We start from the raw sequence: 26,327 nt of genomic DNA, 5'->3' as shown, positions 1-26,327 counted from the left end.
TTCAGAACACCAACCTTATCTTCACCAAGCTTACTAACTTCTTGTTTGAAATGGAGCAGAAATTGACGAAGTTGTATGAAATATTAAAGTGATCAGGATGCTATGGGCACCTCTATTACCATTATGTCCACACAGAATCTATAACTGAATCTTCTGGTAAATTAGTTGGCTGAGATGTCTTAATCACTCTCTGGCAATCTATAGATCAATAACAAAATACTCTACACTCAATTTTATGCTGAAAATTAAATCTCTTCCACTTCCCCCCAAAAATCAAATATAATAAAGGATACTAAGCTACAAGTTTTTGCATCTAGCTTCCTGTTCCTGGCAAGTTGGCAAAAGCTGGAGAATGAAGTATGGCAGATATCCCCTCCGAAGACCCATTTGGATTACCCAATTATAGCCAGCATTGGATAGCAATGCTGTTGCTGCCGCCAAGACATTTGCAGCTTAGAAATTCTCTATTTGCACAAGGTCTTGTAACTGCAGCAGTAAGAAGCTAAATTTAAGCACACTATCTGCACAAATATCAGATGATTGAATGGACTTATGTAAGCAAATTGGTAGCATCTTATAAAAATGTGCTCAGCCTTCAGAAAATTATTATAAAAATGGGAGCCAGGATGCTATAGGGGTTAAAGGATGAATTGGTACTGGAAAAATTTAGATTCTAGTCCACACTTAGCACAGTAGCTCAGTGTGGGTGGTTTGGGGGCCAATCACCTTTTTCTCAGCCCAATCTGTTTTACAGGGTAGTTGTGATACTGTCATAGGGAAAAATATGAGGGTATGCTCGTACAGTGTATGCTCTGTTGAATTCCTGAAGACAAAGTGACAAACAAATAAAGTTACTTATATAGAATGTCAATTCTCTCAACAGTTTCAATTGCATTGTGCATTCTGGAACGACATAATGAAACATGAGAATGAAAAGGCATCAGTCTTTCCTTATGGAAGAATGTAGAGAACTTCTGAGACCCAGTGATTTGTTTTCCCCATATAGTGAAGAACTATGTGGTGTCATAACAAACTTGGCCCTTGTATTCCTCCTACTGCTGCTTTCAGATGTGTTAATCCATCTGCTACTAACAAGCCTGAGGCAGAGAAAAGGAATGAACAGGATATTTTTTCTCTTTCTCTCTAGAGACAGAAAGAGAAGAGAGTCAGCTCAGCAATATCATTTTACTGTAAGATGATCTAAAAGACCAGATTTACTACACTAGAAAGTTTGACCACTGGCCAACTAGCTTTGTTTCCCACAGTTCAGCATTACAGAACAGAACTTCACAAAGATAATAATCCTCACTCAGAACACTGAACAATGTTTTAACATGTGTACATGTTAATAGAGATCTGTCTTTATCTTAGCATGAGAAAGCTATATATTTTGTTACACTCTGATCCATTGTATAATGTTAAAAACAAAATATGTGACATGAGGTAATTTATTTGGATTTGTTAATCGAAAGATGTTCAGAGATGTCCATTTTCTCAATTTGCCAAAGGCTTCTACAGTGCTTCAGTCATCAAGTGGAAGCTAATTCTTGGCCACAATGTCTAAATTAATATTGAACTACTTGTGTACTTGCACAGTATTTAAAAAGTCCTGCTCCAGAGAAAAGGTTTTATGTTGTGAGAGAAATATAAATCCTCCATAGCTTTCAAATTATCTATGAGAAAAAACATTGCATGTTTTTATTTTTTCTAAAATTAATTATTTCTTATTATAGCAATGTTTATAATATGCAATTATGAACTCCATTAATAAACCCATGTAGAGCCTTTGATTCCTAATTTGCAAGATTCACTCCTGTGTCCTTTAATCCAGTGTTTTTCAACCACTGTGCCGCGGCACACTAGTGTGCCGTGACATAGTGTAAGGTGTGCCGTGGGAAAAACACCCGCCGGATGTTTTTGCCTTGGGACATCTCTGTGTTCTGAAAGTTGCTTTCGGGACACAGGGATGCCTCTATTAAGTCCCTGCGGGCTGCGGCCCCGCGTTTAGGGTTAGGGTTAGTAAACAGAAATATGAACAATTATAAAATAATTTCTTTTTGTTTATTTGATTCCTATTCAAGAGAATTACTTTATATATAGTCAATATAGGCACAGAGTTAAATTTTTTAAACATTTTCTAATGGTGGTGTGCCTCGTGATTTTTTTCATGAAAAAAGTGTGCCTTTGCACAAAAAAGGTTGAAAAACACTGCTTTAAACATGTCATAAATCTGTGCAAGCCTAAAGTTTTCTGGGGCTCTTTCTCATGCAAGAATCAAAGAGCTTGTGACTCACCAAAGCAAAGTACCTAACCTCTAGGTACTAAAAGCTTAAAGAACCCATTATTATCACTACTCCCTGAAATGGCAAAATCAAGCCACTTCCTAGCTATAATACACGGTATACATAACACATAACATACATAGCTTCAGTTCATCTTAGCGAATTACAAGTTCTGAAGGGCAAATGTATGGTGTACTTTCTGCTATTTTTACCAATTTTCAAGTTCAAGATGCTTCCTGCTGATCTGTAAAATGAGACAGAAAAAATGATCAAGAAAGATCATTCTACTGAAATACCAGAATTCTGTTATTATTGCACTAGCCTTCTTTCCAAACAGCCACCAAAACGAAATAGTCTGGCATGCATATTTTTCAAGTCCCCTCCTCCCATAAACACTTGAGTTGGGACAGCTTGTTAGCAAGAACTGAATTTGAAGTTATTTTCCCAGTTCCTGCTAACTAAAGTTGTTACTTTACATTTGCGTAATATATCAAACCATCAGTAAGCCTCTGTCTTTGGTTAAAGAGCGGTAGGAATGGGAAAATATGCAGTGACTGGAAGAAGGCATGATCTCTTTCACCAAGTATGGTAACAGCATATTATCCAAACATGGCACTAAGTCAAAGTAAAATAAAGCTGTAAGGAGATAAGTGTTACAAAATACATTAACATTCTAGCAGATTTTAGAGAAATAAAGGAAAACATTTTTGCATAATGTATTTCTGATAAATGCTGAGATTTTAATATGCTTTTGGAAGAAGTCAACTTGTATCACACTTAAGGAGGAAAAACCCATACCATCTGCAAAGAAGTTATTCTTCCTATCCCTCTGCCAAATTTTACTTGGTGACAGCTGCAAGACTCACCCACTTGCAAGACAAGCTGGCAGAATTCTGCAGATCTTAGACATCTACATCTGAGACAAAATATACAGCCCACATCTTTTTCATCATTTGGTGTATGCATCTACTGTTGTGTTCTCATTACATGCCACCCACCCACCCCTTGGGTAACTCAACCAATACATTAACTAATGGCCTAACCAAATCATGGCTGTTAAATTATCCGGTAGTCTTCAACTTATGACCACAATTGAGGCCAGAATTTATGTTACTATGGAAGAAATTTGTTGAGTGAGTTTTACCCCATTTTACAACTTTTCTCATCACATTCGTTACATGAATCACTGCAGTTGTTAAATTAGAAACATGATTGTTAAGTGAATCTGTCTTCCCCATTGACTTTGCTTGTCAGAAGATCACAAAAAATAATCACATGACCCTGGGACACTGCAACCATCATAAATGTGAGACAGTTGCTATGCATCCAATCACATGACCATTGGCATGCTGCAGTGGTCATAAGTGTGAAAAATGATCATGTCATTTTTTCCGGTGCCGTTGTAACTTTGAATGGCCACTAAATAAACCATTGTAAATCAAGGACTACCTGTATTCTATGCAATACAGGTAGTCCTGTGTAATACCTGTATTCTGTACTCAAGCAAAAAAAGTAAGCTGCCCTTAGATTTATATATATATTTACCGGTAGCTTGTTGCATTTGGCCCTGTGTTCCTAGTCCACCACGTGAAGCCTCTGCTTCATTATGCTTATGAACAGAACAAGCCTTGCTTGTTGCAAGTTAAGGTTCTTCCCCCCCCCAGTGATCCCTTTAATACTGCTTAAATTCAGCTCCTCCCCATCTACATTTCTACTTAGTGCTGGGCAAGCAAGTCTGGTTGCTGCTGGCAAGACAAAGTTCACTGCTCTAGCCTCACCTCTCAAGGAACAGAATGTAACGCTTGGGTTTGCGTAAAAAGCCAAGTCAAAAATATATGGTTAATAAGCTACTGTATGGTGAATGTTTTGAAAGAATTTAGTCAACTGGGACTTATGTAGTTATCATAGGTAAATAAAATACGGTTTGGCCCATGTATAAACATAGTATAGAGCTTACCTCCCATCGTTCCTTGCCAGGTGACCTGATATATAGACTGGACTTGAACAAAACACTTCTCTAAAATGCATTTGTCTACTGATATAAATCCAAACCATGTAACAGCTTATTTTTAGGTGGTCTGCAAATGCAGGCTATTTAGTAAATCATAATGCTATAACAAAAAAGCATACTGTAGAATCACATGGGTACTTATCTTACTCCCCCCCCCCCTAGACTTCAAAAGGATTAGAAATGGTATAATCACTCTACGCCGTGATTTTTTTAAACAATGAAATGCTAAACCTCAAACAATTAAAACACATTTTGGCTTTGCATACTATGTAAACACATCCCTTATAGCGTTTTGGTGTTAGCTGCTGTAAAAGGCAAAGAGAGTAAAATAGTGCTTGGATTGTTTAATAAATGTCAGAATAGACATTTAGCATGTCCAACATGCTAAGCTGTAAACTGTGCCTTTACAAATCCTAATTATTGGGTTAACTCATGCCACCAATCCATACTGTGATTTGTTTGATTCTGACCCAGAGTGTCATGTGAACCTACTGGTAGTTTTGTGGTATTCAAACCATCCTTTAAGGCTTAGCATTGTGGCACAGGGCTACTCAAACTTGTTCAACAATTTATCATTAAAGTAAATTATGACTTTCACAAATCCAGCAAATGTGGGGTGACTTCTCCATCTTATCTCTTGCAGTAACTAAGCTCTCAGATATAACCGGCACAGCCACAGAAGCATTAAGACTGGGACTCCCAATATTGCAAAGCTACAACCAGAAACAGTTTTGGGGTTTCAACCCTATCTAACAGGGAACAACTTTCACTTCCCTACATGAGACAATTATCTCCAAGTTCAGGAAACTAAAAAACTGCTCTGTGAGAGCATTTACTCATGTTAAAAATGTTACATCATTTTGGCTGTACACAGTAAATGAACTTAATCATTGTGATTGACTCAATTAACATGATGAAACAAACATGATATAGTAAGAAGTGTAAACCCATTCATTGTTTTATTCAGTAAAGCTTTAGGAAAATATTTATGACAATGAAAAGCAATAAATGTATACCTTAATGCAGTTTAATAAACTTGATTACACTGATCAGGTTTATGAAAGAAGGATGTGTGTTGCATCTTACTATGAAAAAGCAATCTTTTTCTTTTGACTTATTGTCTGGGTTTACACATTGCAAACCTCCCCCTAAAATCTGGTGTTTTAACTGTATAATTCTAGTTGTAGTTTACAGCTAGCATTATTCCACCTCCCCTTATACCAATGCACCTTTCCCCAAAAGCAACTTACATCCGTTGACTGTTCCTTTGGAATAAATTTCTTGGTCTCCTTTTCACGGTGGCTGAGTGATTCCTCTCGATTGTACTTGCCACTCAATTGCTTGTCAGTTTTATCTCTCTGCTCGAGGCCTACTGGAATGCTCCCATCTGTATCAGATGAATCCAGTTCTTTTTCTAGCTCCTCCATCTCTTCTGGAGACAAAGTAGATAATAAGTTGTCAATATCTGGATCTTCACTGACTTGCCGTCGGTATTTTGCTACTTTAGACATCTTGGCAAGAATACACTCTATATATGTGTATCTATATGTACTTTTATATATTAAAAAGCAAGCTTAAAAAAAACAGAGTTGGGATTTCTGCAAAACCAGGTTCTTTTTTCTGGTACTGTAGAGGTGTTGAAATGCTACATGTGAGAAACCAAACCCCCTTTACAGCTTGGATTATAATGACTATGCAGATGTAGAAAAACTGGCCAATGAAAAGTGACAACAGTTCAGCCAAGCAGAGAAAAGCCAATCATACAAGAGAGGAGGTGGAGCTGATATCCATCAGAGGAGTTTGAAACTTGACGACATTCCAGGGAATCTTGAAGTGCTGCATGACCAAATTTAGTCTTGAACTTTTAGGTTTTTAAAGGCAATGAAAGAGAAACTTGCACATTTTGTAAAAAAGAAAAGCAAAACAAAATTCCCTAAGCTGCTGGCTCGCTGCATGGATGCAGAAATGAAAACAAAATCTCTTAAGTGTGTATATCAACTGTGCACACATCTACAAACAAAAGCATCTCCTTGTTGCCATGCAGTGTCTTATTTCACTTCTCTCAATAATATGTAAAATCAAAATAGGCCTGAAGCTTTCTTAATTTAATGAAAGATTCCGTTTGCTGAAAGCAGCATATCTTCTATTTTTCCACTGAAAATACAGGAGTTTTCCATTTGATATTTCTTTTGAATGTTACACAAAACAAATGATAGAAAATTATAGTTATTAGTGTGATAAAGCACACTTTCAATACATAGGTCATTAAAAAAAAGTTCCCAACTCTCATCAACCTGCAGTTTAAAGCTAGATAGAAAGCCCATCAGATTTTCTTTCAAATATATTTGCACAATTGCTAGTAAGTGGAGAGCTAAGTATAATAGGATGGATCTTCCATTCTAATCTGGGAGATTTTCAATAAAAACAGTTCAATCCTCTGAAGTGTCATCTGAAGATGTTACTTTACTAGCAAAATATAAGGACAATAGGGATGGTAGTTTCTGAGTAGTTCTGAAACTATTAGTGGAAAGTTTTTATTCCTCGGCTTTTATTTCAAAAACCCATTAAATGCCACAATAGCATTATTTATTTATTTAGTAGATTTATAGGCCGCCCATTCCCGGAGGACTCCGGGCGGCTTACAAAGCGAAAGAAAAGTAATTAATAAAAAACAAAGGAAAACAATTTAAAACATCACCAATACACCCAATCTGATTGGGGCTGGACCTCAGCAGTGAAGATTGTCAGGTTTTAAATTGTTATTGAAAATTGTCAGGTTTTAAATTAATTTTATTTTTACAAAATGATATTCCACTAAGGTATTGAGCAAGTACTCCATTCACAAGCATTCTAGGTTGGGGAATTCTGACCCAAATATTTCATATCTTTTATTATGCAAATAATATGGAGGGTTCATACCACTTGTTCTGCTTTTTCTGTGATTTACTTTCTCCATCTCCTTTCATCTGCTTTGTAACAGCTAGGATTCATATTGGAAGGTATTATCTAGAAATGTAAAACAGACGCTTGCTTCATTGTTTGACATTTACATTAAGTTTTATCCAGGTTCAAACATCAAAATGAGCTAGCCAATAGCATGTTGGAGAGTATCACCTTTGGGGTGGTTGGTTTGCATCATAATTTATTACAGTATTAATGATATTTGAAAGAAGTAATAGACTGATGTCAAAATAGAAAAAATGTAATTCCAAAAATGCTACTTATATAATCAAAACTGGATTATGTCAATAAGAAAAACGACTGAATGAACATATCAAATTAATTATCACTGTGTGAATGCATGCTTACCTTAGTTAAAAATGTGTTTTCAGATTGTACATTACCAGGCCCTGTGAATTTTAGTGCAATCTAATAATTGCCAAAGCAAAGTCAAAATTCATTCTTTACCTGTTTTTCTCCCATCCTCCACAGATCTTTCCTAAACAAAATTTGTACAATGCACTCCATCTGCTGACAGTCGCTATTATTACACGTGTAAAATGTTATATGATGTAAATACAATGCAATACTTCAACTTTGTGCTACTGTAAATAAAAGCCTTGCTGGCCTTCAGTTCTCTACTTTTGTTGAACTAGATAGATGTTTCAGGTGTGATGTTGTTACTTTGCTTTTAGTTTCAGTATTTGGGGCTTCTTCAACACAATTGCTAAGAAGGAAATATGGTAATACAGTTTGTATCTTTTCCTGACAAAAACATCAGGAATCTGATAGCAATATTTCCAACTATTTTTTTTTAAATTAAAAAACATATGTCTTAAGCTGCAGCTCATTACATCAAATGTATGAAGTGGCTTGATTGATGTAGGATTAAATTGGAGGGGGAAATTGTTAAATAATAAGGTAGATGCAAAGCTGTCTCACATACAACCTGTATAACTAAGTACAGGTGGTCCTTGACTTACAACAGTTCATTTAGTGATCAAAGGTACAACAGCACTGAAAAAAGTAAGTTATGACCAGTTTTCACATTGCACATTTCACGCTGCAGCATTCCCATGGCCATGTGATCGAAATTTGGACGCTTCACAACTGATTTGTATTTATAACGGTTGTAGTCTCTTGAGGTCATGTGATCCCCTTTTGCAACCTTCTGACAAGCAAAGCCAGTGGGGAAGCCAGGTTCATTTAACAACCATGTTACTAATTTAACTGCAGTGATTCATTTAACAACTGTGGCAAGAAAGGTTGTAAAATGGGGCAAAATTCACTTAACAAATGGCTCACCTAGCAATAGTAATTTTGGGCTGAATTGTGGTCGTAAGTTGAGAACTACCAGTACTTTCCTTCATCCCTACGTCACCCCCCATTTAAATCTTAATGAAATTTATTAATAAGAGGTACTACCAGAAGAGATGCTAACGTTTTTTTGCCACCATACACTAATTTGGCTCTCCTTCTACAATGTATAATCTTGAATCATTTGATACGCATCATCAATCTCCAAAATAAAGCCTTTGACAGAGGTAGAAAAATCTGCACGCATCTCCACACTCAGGAATGCTCTTTTCATAGTTCTCTGCAATTCAGTCCTTATTTTGGCATGCAAAGGGCAGTCCTATTCAGTCATAAAAGATCCAATTACCGGATGCTAGGATCTCTCTCCAACACGGAGACCACTCTTCAAATGTCATTACTGTACTGTACATTTCTCACCTCTTGCTTCCTAGATGAAGTTTCAGTGACAGTGAGGGCTTTTCATTATTCTTGTGATGGGATAAAAACGCTATCTCAGCAAAGGAAACATGACCATAATTGGGTTTAGTTGTCTCGGGCTAGTCCAATTCACATGTGCAAATAGGCAGGGATCAGAGGCAGCAGTGGGATATGGGGAAGAGTGTGCCAAGGGGTAGAAAGAGGCAGGAGGAAGAATTTGAGGCTTAATAATTTTTCCATCTTAAGCTCTTTGTTAGGCACTGCACTGTTACAGTGCAGATAATACCACAGTGCTCTCAGGGAAATTTCTTCCAACAATTCCTTTAGTGCAACATCTTTATCTGTGTGCTGGAGGTTATGTAGTCATTAAGTAGTGTCCTTCTGTAAGTCATGTCCATCTCTTTGTGACTCAAAGGACCATAGTACGCCAGGCTCCCCTATTTTCCACTGCCTCCCAGAATTTGCCCAATTATACATGAGATATACAAGTTCAATCAATCACACATGTCCTTTTATATCGTGGATTTTGACAAAGCACAATCATCTTCTTTTTTCCCCTTTGTTTAGCAGCAACCCTAGGCCATTCAGATGTACAGTACTGTGGAGTAATTCTGGCTCACACATGAGCCAGAATCAGGAAATGGTAGGGAGATGTCATTTAAGCTCCTGATAAAAATAGTCGACCTTGATTTTTTTGTCACTTTGTTTTCTCCTCAGCATCTCCATCATCAAAATTTAAAGTGTCCATCTGTTAAATAATTCTATACTAAAAAGAGAAAGATTTTGTACAGAAATCTGGAAAAGGAATTGAGCTGCTTCTTCAAAGAAAATAGAAAAGAAGATAGATCAATGCAGAACCTTTGGGACACAATGCAGGCCTATACCAGAGGCTTGATAATTGACTACACAAGGAAGAGAAACATAAAGAAAAGACAAATAATTAAAGGGCTAGACAATGACTATAAGGGTCCTGAAAAAGAATTAAAGAAATCCCCACAAAAGAAGGATATTAAAGTAAAAATGGACATGATTAAACACAGAATGGAGCTAATGGAAAAGGAGGAATTAGCTCAAAAAGTAGGGGTGCTAAACAGAACTATTTTGAAAATGCAAATAAACCAGGTAGATGGTTGGCATATAAACAGAGAAAAGAGAGAGAATCAAAGAAAATACTGCAGTTAACAGATGACCAAGGGCAAACCTGTTATGGGAATGAAGAGAAGAAAAAGATTATACAAGATTACTATGGTAAACTATATGATCAAGAGAATATAGAAGAGGCAGGAGTGAAACAATATTTACAGGAAGCCAACCTACCCCAGATACCCAAAAAAACTGTAACAATGCTAGAAGGCAAAATAACTATGATGGAGCTAACTGAAACATTTAAAAAACAAAAGAATGGGAAGGCCCCGGGACCAGATAGGCTACCAGTGGAATTTTATAAGACCCTGCAGGAATCATTGTCTCTTCCACTGTTAGAAGTTATGAATGAGGTGATGTCATAGAAGAGAATACCCAAATCATGGTCAGAAGCATATATTACACTTTTATCAAAAGAGGAGGCTGACTTACTACAAATTAAGAATTATAGACCGATTTCCTTGTTAAACTCAGACTACAAGTTGTTTGTGTCAATACTGGCAGAACGACTCAACAATACTTAAACAATTTTATTCATTCTGATCAAAATGGGTTTCTACCAAAGAGACAAATTAAAGATAATATAAGAATAATCTTAGATACTTTGGAATATTATGAGGCGCATCCCGAAAAACAATTGGCTTTGATGTTCTTGGATGCACAGAAAGCATTTGATAATGTTAATTGGCGTTTTATGTTGTCACAACTGGAACAGATGGGCTTTGGTGAGAAATTTACTCAAGCCATACAAACTATATATCATAAACAAACAGCTAAGATAATGATTAATGGAGACCTGACAGAGTCCATTGAAATAAAGAAAGGGACGAGACAAGGCTGCCCACTATCACCTTTACTTTTTGTCTTAACATTAGAAGTTTTAAATAGAAACATCAGAGAAGAAAAAGAAATTAAAGGAATGAAAATCAAAAAGGAAGAATATAAGCTACAAGCATTCGCAGATGATTTGGTTTTTATCCTAGAGGATCCATTAGAAACAGCACCTAAGCTGATAGAAAAAAATAAGAGGAATATGGAAAAGTAGCAGGACTGAAAATAAATAAAGATAAAATGAAGAGCTTGACAAAGAATATACCAATAAGACAAAAGGAAGAACTGGTGGGAACTTTGGAGATGCTAGTTACGAATAAGGTCAAATACTTGGGGATATACTTAACAGCAAGATATAGTGCTCTTAAAGAGAACAATTACTACAAGCTTAAACAACAGATTGTGATGGATCTGAAGAAATGGGAAAAATTGCAACTATCAATGAAGGGAGAATATCTACAATTAAAATGAGCATTCTACCTAGAATTTTATATCTGTTCCAGACAATTCCAATTAGACTAGGGAAGGAATACTCTGATGACTTAGATAAAATAGTATTTGACATACATATGGCAGGGGGGAAAAAAGCAAGAATAAAACTTAAACTGTTACAAGATGCAAGAATAAGAGGCAGACTGGGCCTTCCCAACTGGGAATTATATTACCAGGCAGTAAGTTTGATGTGGGTTAAAGAATGGATAACATTAAGGAACACTAGGTAATTGACTGTTGAAGATCATGATCTATTGCTGGGATGGCATGCCTTTTTATGGTACAAGGGAATTAAATCACAGGGGTATTTTAGAAGGAGGCTTCGCTACTAAATTGGGAGAAGATTAAAATACAATACTATCTAAAAAATCAACAATTGAAGCTTTTTCATATTCAATAATATTCAAAAAGGAACAAACAGTTAGATATAGTAAAATATTGAATGCAGAGGGTGAACGTAAATCTATGCAAGAGTTGGAAGAGGAAGGAATAAAGATGAACTGATTTTCTTATGTGCAAATACAATCTAGATATGAGAAAGATAGTAAAGAGGAAGATTTTTATGATAAAATGACTCAGCTAGATAAACCTTTGATGAGTACTGATGAAAAAGTAATTTAAAATCTTTCTGGACATTTATTAGAGATTAAGTTAGAAGAAGAACCAGTTAAAGGATCTATGATAGCCTGGGGGAAAATTTTGGGCATGGGATTGAATTAGAGAAGTGGCAGAAATTGTGGTCCCAAAATTATAAAATGACAATGTCAACAGCTTATAAAGAAAATTTGTATAAGATGTTTTACAGGTGGCATCTACCCCCGATGAGAATAGCAAGAACGTTCAAGAATAAATCAGAAAGGTTTTGGAAATGTCATTAGACACCGGGTTCATATTACCATATGCGGTGGATTTACTCAGAAGCTAAAAGATATTGGACTAAGATCCACACGTGGTTGGAGAAAATGACACAAAAACATATAGACTTAAAACCAGAGATTTTGGGGGGGAGGAATTATACCAGAAATATATATAAGAGATTTGAAATATTTGATTGTAAATGTTCTAATAGCAGCTAGAATTCTATTTGCAAAAAATTGGAAAAATAAGAAAATACGAACGCAGGAGGAAACTATTCAAAAAATAATGGAATGTGCGGATATGAGTAAATTGACATTTGAAATTAGAGAACAAGAAGATGAACAATTTTACAAGACTTGGTACTTGTTTTATCAATGGTTAGATAAAAAATCATGGTAATGGAAAATGGAGAATATTTTATATTTTAAGAATAATGGAATGATATATGCAATATTTAAAAGGGTTTAGCATTGTTAAACAGATTAGAACGATGTAATGGAATGATGTTGTATGATCTCAATATATAGAATATTCTGTTTAAAATGTAGAAATAATAATTGGAGTTGAACTATTGAGGCAAATGATGTTGTATCTATGAATTCAATACTTAGAATAACTCGTTCAAAATTAAGGAATAATTACACTTGAATAATTCATATATATATGCTAATAATGTACTTATGTTTATCTAATGAACAATTTGTGACTCGATACATAATTATGTGGAGGAAGCACAAAATTTTGTAATCAAACGACAAGCTATATGAAATGGAAGAAGGTTGTATGTGTTTTATGTCTTTTTGTTTAAAAATAAAAAAACCTTTATAAAAAAATAGTGTCCATTGAATCGAGTATACTGAATCGATCAACACAGATCATTTAGAATAGAGTAAGAGTTGGAAGGGACCTTGAAGATCTTCTAGTCCAACTCCCTGCTTAGACAGGAAACCCTACACCTCTTCAGACAAATGGATATCCAACATCTTCTTAAAAACGTCCATTGTTAGAGCATTCACAATTTTTGGAGGCAAGTTGTTCCATTGATTTAATTGTTCTAACTGTCAGGGAATTTCTCCTTAGTTCTAAGTTGCTTCTCTCCTTGATTAGTTTCCACCCATTGCTTCTTGTCCTTCCCTCAGGACAATTTAACAGTGCTTTCTTGCGGTACCCCTGATGCTAGAAAACCCCACTTTTGGGGAATGCCCCCCTCCCCTCCCCCCTCGCGCTCATTTATAGCACAGAGATCCCACGCCGGAATCCAGCTAATTTTCCTCCTAAGCTTTCCCTTCGGCCTGGCGTCCCCGAGGCAGTCGGAGGGCAACACGTGGGCGCCGCTCAGCTCCGGAACCGGGCCTCGTTAAGTTGAGCCGGCCCCTTCAAGGACTGTCAGCCAATGGCTGCGCCTGTCGTCGGCGGGGCCCGAAAACCGCCTGATTCACAAGCCGGCAAACGTCTGACTCTGCGCGTCACGCCGCTGTGTGGAAACCGGGACGAAGATGGAGGAATACGCGCGAGAGCCTTGGTAAGTAATGGCCGTGGCCTCTCCCTGCCTGGTTTGTTTTTTCTCCCGAGCGGCAGCCGGCTCCGTCCTTAATGGGGGCGCCTTGGGAGCCGCGCCGTTGTCCTTTCTCCTGCCGGTCACCTTGGGGATGTGGATTGGGCGAATCAGCTCATAGAGGGCAAGGACTCGGAATGTCCTCGGGGCGGGACGTCTTGCAGCCGGCGCGACTCCTTTCAAAGTGGATTCCCGGCAAGGGAATCCGAAAGAGGCAGCTTCTTTTAAAGGGTGGCTGGAACCCGGCGGCCTTTGACCGAGAAGCGACTCCTTAGCCAAGAGAAGGCACGTGGAATGAAATGGCTGCGCGCGGCTTTGTTAGAGTGGACCTGCCCTGAGCGACTCCTTGCCGGTTTGGCAAACAGGTCATCTGTAAATCTGAGTCCGATTTCTACTCCATCCTCTGCGGGAGGCAGGAGAGTCTGCGGTCTTCAGGTGCTGCAGAATTGCTGTATAGTTCCCAGCAGCTAACAACCAACCCCGGTCAGTGCAGCGCTGTTGATCAGTTCCCAGCAGGTAGCCAAGCGGTCTTGTAAATGGTAATTCAGCACTATATGTACTGTAGAGCAGGGGTCTCCAATCTTGGCAACTTTAAGCCTGGAGGACTTCAACTCCCAGAATTCCTCAGCCACCTTGACAACTTTAAGCCTGGTGGACTTCAACTCCCAGAATTCCTCAGCCAGCTTGCTGGCTGGGGAATTCTGGGAGTTGAAGTCCTCTACGCTTAAAGTTGCCAAGGTTGGAGACCCCTGCTGTAGAGGGCATCCCCATTTCTTCTGTTAAAGATTACACATTATTCCCAGAATATTTAATTGGACACATATAGTTTTCTATTCTCATACATTGATAAACGAAAAATATTAAGGTAAAGGTTCCCCTCGCACATATGTGCTAGTCGTTCCCAACTCTAGGGGGCAGTGCTCATCTCCATTTCTAAGCTGAAGAGCCAGCGCTGTCCGAAGACATCTCTGTGGTCATGTGGCCGGCATGACTAAATGCCGAAGGCACACGGAACGCTATTACCTTCCCACCAAAGGTGGTCCCTATTTTTCTATTTGCATTTTTACATGCTTTCCAGCTGCTAGGTTGGCGGAAGCTGGGACAAGTATTAGCAATAGCAGTAGACTTATATACCGCTTCATAGGGCTTTCAGCCCTCTCTAAGCGGTTTACAGAGAGTCAGCATATTGCCCCCAACAATCCGGGTCCTCATTTTACCCACCTCGGAAGGATGGAAGGCTGAGTCAACCCTGAGCCGGTGAGATTTGAACCGCTGAACTGCTGATCTAGCAGTAGCCTGCAGTGCTGCATTTAACCACTGCGCCACCTTGGCTTTCTGCTGCTTTTCTGAAACAGAAAAGTATTGGGAGCTCACTCCGTTATGCAAAAATATGGGCCTTTATTAGGGCATGTTGCAAGGCTCTCCCCTCAACACTGCTACAGCGCAGCTACCATTAGCGCATCATCTTTGCGTCGTTGTGTAGTGGCTAAGTACTGTCCGATTCTTCATGACTCCATGGACCATAGGACTCCAGACTCCCCTATTTTCCATTGTCTCCTGGATATTTGTGTAGTACAGAAGTTCAATCAATCACATATGTCTTTTAATACTGTAGAATAGATGTTATTTGGTAAAGCACAATAATCTTATTTTCTTTGTTTTTTTTACCAGCAATCCTAGATCTTTCAGATGATTTCTGTGTTGATTTCTTTCTTCTGACAAGATCTTTTGTGCAACATACAAGACTGTAGTTAGAGGGTCCACAATAAAAAATAATCTTGAAACATATACTGTATTTGTCTGTTGGTTTTTGTTTTGATTTTTGGGGTGTGTGCATTTGTTAGAAAGCTAATGGACATAATACATTGAAGCTGTAGTATCTGAGGAATTGTTTGCTGTGATCAAGTTACAAGATTTACATATATGTATATATATATATTTAGCCCCTGGAGAATAGTGGATGATTGTGGTGGTGCTTTCACAATGGGAGCCATTGGTGGAGGCATCTTTCAAGCCATCAAAGGATTCCGAAATTCCCCAGTGGTGAGTTAAAATAATTTCTAGGGACAAGTTTATGATTATTTTTTCTATAGTACCTAAATACAGAGTTTTGGAAATAATGAATTCAGTGAAAATAACTTTTTATATTTTAAATTTATAAAATTATATATGTTATATTTATTTATATGTACAACATGAAGCACATTTTAAAAAAATGCCTATTTCTCTGAAATAATAAAATATAATTGTGGAAGGATCCACAAGTATCATGTAATCCAACTCTCTGCAGTATGCAGGAAAACCAATTAACCCACACTTGAGAAATAGCTATTCAGCTTTTTCTTAAAAACCTCCAGGGGATGGAGAATGTTATCTTTATTTTTACTTATTTTATTTATTTTACTTATTTATTAAACAAACAAGCACATATAGCCATTCATCTACCAGAAACAACTTTGGGCAACAAGCAAGAATCAAAACCACAATATAATTAAAACAAAATAACCAATTAAAACAGGCCCCATAAAACTTATATCCATCAACCATACTTCCACCCTACTGTTCAGCTTGTACTGATCAGCTTGCAAATGCTTTTTGCACCGAGAGTGAAATGTTTTGGGGGCCATGATCTTGCGTGACTTCAGGCACCCATTCTCTCTAAAAGCACGCGGGTGCCTGAAGTTGCCCAAGATCACAGCCCCCAGAACCTCTGCATGAAAAGTATTTGCAAGCCGATGGGATGCTGAAAGTGATACGCGTTGCTTTCAGAATCCTGTTGGCTTGCAAAATGCTTTTCGCACTGAGAGTGAAAGGTTTTGGGGCTAGAAGAAATTACTAAACAACAAATAGATTTAAAACTGGAATTATTTTTATTAGGTATACTAAGAGGAAATTACTGTAAAAAAAAACAATATATCACGTTACACATAATAACAGCAGCCAGAATCACATTTGCACAAAACTGAAAAAACGATAGCATCCCCTCTGATGGAATGGTGATAAAAAAAAGTGTTAGAATGTGCGGAGATGGATAGGCTAACAATGGAAGTAAAAGAGAAGAAATGGAATACTATTTAATTTGGGACACATGGTATAATTGAGTGGAGAATAGAAATAAAGAATAAAAAGGTTAAAGTAAATTAAGAGGTGACAAAAATGTTATATATGTAATTATAATAGCATATTGTATAAAGTACAGGTGAAACTAAAAAAATTAGAATATCGTGCAAAAGTTCATTTATTTCAGTAATGCAACTTAAAAGGTGAAACTAATATATGAGATAAGTCATTACATGCAAGATAGTTCAAGCTGTGGTTTGTCATAATTGTGATGATTATGGCATATAGCTCATGAAAACCCTAAATCCACCATTTCAGAAAATTAGAATATTACATGCAATCAATAAAACAAGGATTGTACATAGAACAATATCGGACCTCTGAAAAGTATAAGCATGCATATGTACTCAGTACTTGGTTTGTGGGCCCCTTTTGCAGCAATTACTGCCTCAATGCGGTGTGGCATGGAAGCTATCAGCCTGTGGCACTGCTGAGGTGTTATGGAAGACCAGGATGCTTCAATAGCGGCCTTCAACTCTTTTGCATTGTTCAGTCTCATGTCTCTCATCTTTCTCTTGGCAATGCCCCATATATTCTCTATGGAGTTCAGGTCTGGCGAGGTTGCTGGCCAATCAAGCACAGTAATCCCACAGTCATTGAACCAAGTTTTGGTGCTTTTGGCAGTGTGGACAGCTGGAAAATGAAGTCAGCATCCCCATAAAGCTCGGCTGCGGAAGGTAGCATGAAGTGCTCCAAAATCTCCTGGTAGACAGCTGCGTTGACCCTGGTTTTAATGAAGCACAGTGGTCCAAAGTCCTGTTGCTCAATAGTCCAAAGTCCTCTTTTCTGATGAGAGCAACTTTTGCATCTCATTTTGAAACCAAGGACCCGCAGTATGGAGGAAGAATGGAGAGGCCAATCAAGCACAGTAATCCCATGGTCATTGAACCAGGTTTTAGTGTTTTTGGCAAAAGTTGCCCTCATCAGAAAAGAGGACTTTGGACCACTGAGCAACAGGACTTTGGACCACTGTGCTTCATTAAGACCACAGTCAACGCAGCCGTCTACCAGGAGATTTTGGAGCATTTCATGCTTCCTTCCGCAGACGAGCTTTATGGGGATGCTGACTTCATTTTCCAGCTGCCCACACTGCTAAAAGCATATCAGTCTCAGGAACATAAATTAAACTCTATAGATTGTAAATTGAATAGAAACCTTTGGTATTACTCTTAATAGTATATTTTTATCTTTTCCAGGGTGTAAATTACCGGTTGCGGGGTAGTTTGACAGCTATTAAAACCAGAGCACCACAGTTGGGAGGTAATTATTATTGTTTATTATTATTTCCTCTGTTTTAAAAAGAAAAGTGATAACATTTCTTGATGGACATGGTCTTTACTTTTCTTTAGTATAGTATATAACTGAAGAAGGGGCTACTATAGCTGTGTCATTATCTGCCCTGTGCGTTTGACGATAAAAAGAAGGGAACAAAAGCCTATTTTCTTTTAAATTAGGAAAAGGTAACATTTGACATTTCTCAATATATGTTTTACTTAAGCGTTTCCTTCCTAGGTGTGGAGAAGAAAGACCACCTCTTTCAAGTGCCATGCCTACCTAAGCAGGGATAAAAGATAAATAGTTATCTTTCAAGATTTGAGAAACTTTTTTTGCCCTGCTAGAGAATAGATTTCTTCTTTCCTGTCTAAGCAAGGAAATAAAGTTATTTAGAAGCATAAATCAATACTTTCAACAAACATTCTTATATATACATTTGTGAGAGAATATGTCTATGTTCAATTCCAATGAGAGAACAAAACAGTTATCTTAAAAGAGGGTAAATTGTTATCATTTAATGTATGAACTGCTTACTTGGCTTAGAGGTTAACGCCTGGGCCAGGAGTCATGAGTGGTGAGACTTGAGTTCTAAACATGTCATGGGTACAAAAGCCACATGGGTGGTTTTTGAGCCAATTACTCTGAGCTTTAGTGGGGTGGGGGCGGAGTGGCAAACTACTTCCAGAAACTACATGGTCTTGTCCATATAATCACCAGGAGTCCAGAATGGCTTGAAAGAAGAAGAAAAAAAGTATCTTATTTATTAAGTGAACTGCTTTTAGAAATTAAGGAGATGCTGTTTTTAATCAAATGTTCTTACCTTTTGGAATATCCCTAAGGAACTTTGGTGGGCATTAATTATACTTCCTTTTGGTGTTAAATTCTTGAATATTTGATATGTTTGGTCATAACCATAGATGTTGTTTCATTTTTAATTTAAAACAAAAATTTCTCTAGCTTCTTTTGCTAGGATCCAAATTTAAAAATGACCACTAAAACTTTGGTTATAAATTTTGAATTATTTTTCATTCAAATAGGTAGCTTTGCTATCTGGGGTGGTCTCTTCTCCATGATCGACTGTAGCCTGGTGAAAGCAAGAGGAAAAGAAGATCCTTGGAATTCTATTTCCAGTGGTGCTTTAACAGGGGCCATTTTAGCTTCAAGAAGTAAGGACTACCTATGAACATTTTTTAAAGCTTTCTTTTTAAATTTTATTTTTATTTTTAAACAAACAAACATAAACAGACATAAGACATAAAAACCATCCTCCAATTACATACAGTGTGTCGACTGGCTACAAAACGTTTGTGCTCCCTCACCATAGTCTTCGCTTACAATTTATGTAAAATCTCATATTATCAATCTAATATACGTATATGCATACAATTATTATCATTATTGAACATTTATTTGACTACAACCATTATTACTTCCTTTTATGTGAAATATTCTAAGTTTAGAATAAATTTACATTGGGGCATTTCATCCCATCATCCCAAAACCATCCAGTAATATTACATCTTTATATTGTGTTCTGTATAAAATTGTTTATCTTTGGTTACAAAACTTTTATGTATCCTCTCCATAGTCCTCACTTACAATTTATATAAAATTTCATATTATTAATCTAATATATATTATTACATTATTATCATTGTTAATCATTTATATGACTATAACTATTATTACTTCATTTTATGCGTAATATTCTAACTAAATTTAAATTAATTTTTATTGTAGCATTTCATTACATCATCCTGTATCCTTCCAATATTAATACAATCTTATATCTCTTGCCATTTGTAGTATTTGTGTTCTAATTGTTTTCTTGGTAGTTCTTATATGGACTTCTCTTAGCAACTTGTTTTTCACTGCATATATTGTAAAGACTCAAAACCCCTCGTCTGTTCCTTCCATCAACTTTCCTTTGGTTATCACCGATGCTTCTGCCAGAATTTCTATCATTACTTCTGCCAAATTTTCTCCCTTTTCTTCTTCTATATTCTGGAATCTGAGATAAAATTCTGATCTGTTGCTCTCCCATTCCAATATTCCACTCTTGTCTTTTTCAACCATGCTCATTCTGCTGTCAGTATCTCCAATTTTCTTATCTCTTTGTTTATCTTTTTCTTCAATTTTTTGGAATCTGTCCTCGTATTTCATCATTGTTTGGTAAATATTCTCAATTTTTCCATCTATTTTTCCTGTTCTTTGTTCAATATTCTCCATTCTCTTTTCAATGATCTCTATTCTTGTATTTTTTTGAATTTCTTGCATAATTATCTGCAAAGTCACTTCCTTTTCTTTTTTGTGTTGCAACATCAGTCTTTTCCTCCAGATAGTAAACACTTGCACTATATAAAATCCAAGGCTTTTTTTATTAAGTTCCAAACAAGTTCACTGAATTCTTCTCTCTTTCAAGTCAAGCTTTCATTTCACTCCAGTCCAGCTACTGATAGTACCCCGGAGGAGTACCTGTATAAACAATCCATGCTCATCCCGCTATCATTTTCAATAAACAAGCTCAGAGACCTTGAAATGTAGAACAAACGCTCAAAGGGAAAAAAGGAAAAACAATGTTTCCAAGCTTCTAAGTGGCAGTGTTACTTCTTTTCCTCTACTTTTACTATCCTCTTTATATTCCAAACAAGGAGAAAAAGAACAATTCTTAAAAAAAAATGCAATAGAGTGTTGAAAAAATAAAAAGAAAGAAAGTCTTAATCAATGAGTATTGGAAAAAGAGAAATAGAAGAAAGAAAGAAAAAAACCAGTCCAGTTTAAAAAGTAAAAAGTGTTTGTAAAAATTCCATCAATAAAAAGATTAAAGAAAAATAACACACTAAGTTTGACTCAGGCTTAATCTCGCTGCTTAACCTCTTCTGTCTTCAATTTTAACTTTATTTTTGATCTTTTTGGGTGTTCTCTAATAATAAAATTTATCTCACCAATTCGACACACTTTTTCTCCCGTTTTCCTTCCATTCTGGAGCTCTCCCAACTTTCAGCAGATTTAATGACTGCTTCTCTCTCTCCGGAAAAAAGGGCTTCTCCTGGATCTAGCAGGGACTTTACGATGTCCCTGGGATCAACAGGATGTGCCCTTCTCTATCATCGTCTCTGCGGGATGGTTTAGGTCCAAAAGGACCGTCCAGTGACAGAAGATATCGATGGTGATCTTGGAGCTTCAAGATCACATGTTGTATTGTCGCGACGTTAGCCCCGCCTCTCAACATTTTTTAAAACTTTCTGACAGATGATTAAAATGTATAACGAGCCTTTATCAATGCCTATTCTATTATTCTTAATTTTCTACAATGTTAGAATTTCTTGAAAGGATGGAGGGAAGTTGTACCTAAAGTTTTGGAGTGATATCTGTGACCTTTGGGCTGCAGGTTGTACACGCCTGCTATGAAGAATCTACATTTTAATTTTCAGTGTTATTTAGCTTTATATTTCCATTTTTGTCAAGGCCTTTGGAAAGAATGACTGATATCCCTTTCTTCCTTTCTAGTCCCCTCTGGGTTTATTTTATTGCTATTTTTATTCTTTTGTCTCATAATGTTTTTGTGTTTTGTGTTGTTCTTTGTTTTTAAACGTTTAACAATTGCAAAGGGCTGAGAGCTGGATGGTAATAAATTGAATTGTTGTTGTTATTATTATTATTATTTTGATTGACATTTCCAACATAACATGTAACCTGATGTATTATTAAAGAATGGTTTTTAAAGATTATTCTAAATCTTTTTTTTAAAAAAAATCCCTTTTATTAGATGGACCAATTGCCATGGTTGGATCTGCAGCTATGGGAGGAATTCTTCTAGCGTTAATTGAAGGAGCAGGTATCCTGTTAACAAGATTTGCATCTGCTCAATTTCCTAATGGTAAGATAATTGCAGAGTTTCATATGCTGTAAAATCTGATATCTAATTCTCTTACTGAAAAACAATTTTACTTCTTTTAAAAGTTCAATTAAATATTATGGGAGTTATTTTCGCTACAATAAATTGAAAGCATTCAAAATAAAACATTTGAGGATACTTGAAACTTATCTGCAAACTTGTAATACTTTCACATAACAGATATCAAAAACTTGTGTAATAGTAGTTTCATAGAGTTGTCAATTCTGGTTCTAAAGATGTGACAGTAGGTTCTTAACTGTTGGTGCCTTCCCAATTGCATGTTAGTATGGAACAATCATACTACAAGAACTCCAATTTTCTCCCATGACCCTAATGGAAACATATTCAGTGCAGCAATATACTGCAGAGCGATAAACAATTGCTGTTGTTTTTTATTACAGGTCCTCAACTTTCCGAAGACCCATCTCAGTTACAAGCCTCTCCGTTTGGAGACTATAGGCAGTACCAATGATTTCTTCTGTTTCTGTTGAACTTTAAAGTTTTACCTTTAAAAGGAGAAGCAAAATGCAGCCTCACTTGAAGACTTTTCATTGGATGTGTACATGTAGATGTTACTGTATTTTTCACAATATTTAAAGGATTATGAATAGAAATTATCACTGTAAAATAAATATGAAATGCCTGCAAACTCCATAGATATTCCTTATCTTAAGGATCACGCAACATATGGATCTGTGGCCTTTTTCAGTATAATGCAAATTATATCACTGGGGATATAACCACCATGTAATATGAAAACTTACAGAATGCACTAGCAGAATATGTGCTGGTAACAGACATCTGCAGTGAGCTGCGTTGTTTCCTTCCAGATAATCAGAAAGAAGTGCAAAGTAAAGAAGAAATATTTAATTTCCTTTTAATTTTCTTGTAATGTTAATATAAAATCTCCGTAGTGAGAATGAAATATTAAGGGAGATCATAAAAGTTCTTTACTGAATATTTAAAAGGATATATTATGTTGGCAAAAAATTCAAGGACTATTTTTGGCAAGAAATCTGTTTTTTTTTTCTTGAGCTTTTTTAATCTTTGGAAAATAAGTCTTATAACAGTGGATGAAATGTTTGTGATCAGCTGGTGTAATTTGCATGTCTAAAGTTCCTTACCCTATCTGCACAACAACACGATTGTCCTTCATAACAGTCTTATCTGAAGCTTGTGTGTTTTCAACTTTTGTCTGTTTTAAATGAATTTACTATTTTTTTCCTAAGTAATTATACAGAGAATATAAATATGTTACCTGTTTTAGACTAAACATGAGAATGAAGTATTGCTTTAACAAGACAAAATGCTGCATGAAATTGTTAACTAGTTTTGGAAAAAGGAATAAAGTTAGAGAGTGGAGCATTTCACATGTCAAGGGAAAAGCATGTTTTGGAATGCCTGGGGGTGTTCATATAGCATCTGTTAACAATTTGTTAAAGCAGCCATGTCTTCCTACGATTGCATGGCTGTCCTCCATAATGGTAGCATGATATTGAGAAAAGACTGACTTGGTCTGGAGTTGCTACATGCATATCCAAATGCACACTAAAATTAATTTATTCCTAGTAATCTAAAGCAGGGGTCCCTAACTTGTTAGGCCTGTTAGGAACTGTGTCGCATAAGTGGTGCAAAAGTGAGCAAAATTTTGTCTGCACATGTGTGGAATCTAGGTTGCACATGAAACTATCCCTTCCCCACCCGCCCACCCTCGATCCGTGGAACAATTCCCTTCCACGAAACCAGTCCCTAGTGCCAGAAAGGTTGGGGACTGCTCAGCTAAAGCACTGATAATAAGCAACCTTATTATATATCTTATTTATGTGATACTAGCTGCAAAAAATCTGGCAACACAGAACAGTCTTTCTGAAGCTAAAATTAAATTACTGCCCTCCAATGGCATCTGTTTAAAATGCATCTTCTGTATGAATTCATACATGTATCAACTTTGTGCTTTTTGTATTGTCTTGAAGTAGTGAACCATGGCTGGGCTGCACCATTTCAGATAAGCATTTAATTATACAAAGATAAATTATCTTAATAGAGAAGTCAGAGCTTAAATTCGTTCTTCATGTGGAAAAATTTGAAGTCTTGAGAGTTCCTATCTGTACTCTAAAGTAGTACAGCCCTAGGATTTTTGTCATTTTAAGTAAGAATTGAATTTACTATTCTTGCATGGACAATTACATGTCAATAGCACAATGGGATTCCATAATACCGAAGATTTTTGGATAAACTATTCTAAGAAGTTAGCTCTAATAAATTCACAATTATCAAATTATTTGGGTTTTTATGTGTATTCTATCCTTGCAAATTTCTATTTAAATTAGGCTGCAATTGAGATACACAATAGGAAAGATTGAACAACCCTGAAGGGTTTTTAAGGTATGGTACAATTTTGATATAGTGTGGACAGCTTTTTTTACCAGCAGTACTTTAACGTAGGTTGTATTAGGATATATTTATGGCTTATGAATACAAGTGGTCCTTGTTTAATGACTGCCTCGTACAATTATAATGGTGATGAAAAAGTAGCTGTGACCAATCCTCACTTTTAAAACCTTTGCAGGTCTGGAAAGGAAAGGAAAAAGCTAAAGTAAGATCATAAGCAAAATTGCAATTTAATTTAGCAGCCACTTTGCTTAATGGAGTTGCTGATTCTAATTGTGTTCACTAAACAAGGACTACCTCTATCTTGTTTGGATATGTGGGTGCATAATTACATCCATGTAAACAAAATACATGAATGAAGAAATGTTGAAATGTTTATTCCATTTGTATGCCGCCCTATTCCCGAGAGACTCAGGGCGGCTAACAAGCAGGAGGGAAGGGGAATACACACAAGAACAAAAACAGGCAAGTTAAAACAGAGCAACAGTCGCAACAGTTTAAGTGGGGCTGGGAACTCATCAGCCCCAGGCCTGCCGGAACAGCCAGGTCTTAATGGCTTTGCGGAAAGCCGGAAGGGTGGTGAGGGTCCGGATCTCCATGGGGAGCTCGTTCCAGAGGGCCGGAGCAGCCACAGAGAAGGCCCTCCCCCGAGGGGTCGACAGTCGATATTGGCCAGCAGATGGTATTCGGAGGAGGCCTAATCTGTGGGATCTAATTGGTTGTAGGGAGGTGATTGGCAGGAGGCGGTCTCTCAAGTACCCAGGTCCAATACCAAGAGGTTTCATGAATATTGCATATCAATATTGCATCTCAAAAATCTAAGGTCAGCCACATATATAATTTGTTTTTAAAGAACTAATTTCAAGGGAATTAGAATTATAGAGAATACTCGATGTGTAAGATGATGAGAAGGATCATGCAGCCAATTAACTAAGCTTTTTGAGAAGATTCAGTGCTGGATTAATATATTGCATCAACCAATAACTTGTTTAAACTGCGGTTTTTTTTTAAACTGAGTTTAAATAATGCCAAATAAAAACAAAACTAAATGTAATTAGTTTATTACATAGTTTTATTATGCAAACATAGACATCCTCAACTGACGACCACAGCTAAGCCCAAATTTTCTGTTGCTAAGCAATACAGTTGTTCAGTGGGTTTTGCCTTATGACCTTTCTTGCCACAGTTGTTAAATGAATCACCAGTTGTTAAATTACTGAAATGTTTGTTAAGTGTATCTGGTTTCCCCATTGACTTTGCTTGTCAAGAGGGTTGCAAAATATAATAATGACATTGGTACCCTAAAATTCTCATAAATACATGCCAGGTTGCCAAGTGTCTGAATTTTGATCATGTGACTGGGGATGCTACAGTGGTCATAAATATGAAAAGTGGTCATAAGTCATTTTTTCAGTGCCATCATAACGTTCACTAAGCAAATGGTTGTAAGTTGAGGACTACCTGTGTATAATCAGGCAGTGAACTGCTAAGTGGTATTGTGGTTGGGCTTACAAAATTGGCTAACATCAAACAACGCTACAAAGCTCTTTCAATGTTTTTGAATGTTCCAGTATTCCTCGCACTTTACGACTGTATGAACAGGATGAAAAAAAAGATCCCACAAATGTCCCTAAAATCAGACCAAATTGTCTTGCCATGACTCATTGTGTCATGTACTGTGCAGTACACAAGTTGATCACTTCAGATGCATTTGATCAATGGCCAAAAAGAAGCTTTTCCTTCTCCCTGCTTTCTAACTGATTGAATCTCTCCCCCCACCCCCCAAATGATGATGAT

The 26,327-nt window shown here is 36.8% G+C and overlaps 2 protein-coding genes across 2 annotated transcripts in view; one reads left to right on the top strand and one right to left on the bottom strand.

The window, feature by feature from the left end:
• Nucleotides 1-5,807, bottom strand: part of LMOD1 (leiomodin 1) — a 28,182-nt gene extending 22,375 nt beyond the window's left edge. The window contains exon 1 of the mRNA XM_014059323.2: nt 5,544-5,807. Within this exon, the coding sequence (XP_013914798.2) occupies nt 5,544-5,804 (261 nt within the window). The 5' untranslated portion in view covers nt 5,805-5,807. The remainder of the gene's footprint in view (nt 1-5,543) is intronic.
• Nucleotides 5,808-13,641: 7,834 nt separating this feature from the next.
• Nucleotides 13,642-24,420, top strand: TIMM17A (translocase of inner mitochondrial membrane 17A). The gene is made up of 6 exons (XM_087720252.1): nt 13,642-13,813; nt 15,790-15,889; nt 18,163-18,226; nt 19,279-19,407; nt 22,011-22,121; nt 22,541-24,420. Exons 1-6 carry the CDS (start codon nt 13,788-13,790, stop codon nt 22,609-22,611), a joined length of 501 nt encoding a protein of 166 aa, XP_087576378.1. The 5' UTR covers nt 13,642-13,787; the 3' UTR covers nt 22,612-24,420.
• Nucleotides 24,421-26,327: the final 1,907 nt, after the last annotated feature.

This window comes from Thamnophis sirtalis, unplaced genomic scaffold (genome assembly GCF_051295495.1).
Source record: "Thamnophis sirtalis isolate CommonGarterSnake01/CBP01778 unplaced genomic scaffold, rThaSir2_p1.2 scaffold_7, whole genome shotgun sequence".
Taxonomy (NCBI): Eukaryota; Metazoa; Chordata; class Lepidosauria; order Squamata; family Natricidae; genus Thamnophis; species Thamnophis sirtalis.
This window is presented reverse-complemented; position numbering and strand designations above follow the sequence as displayed.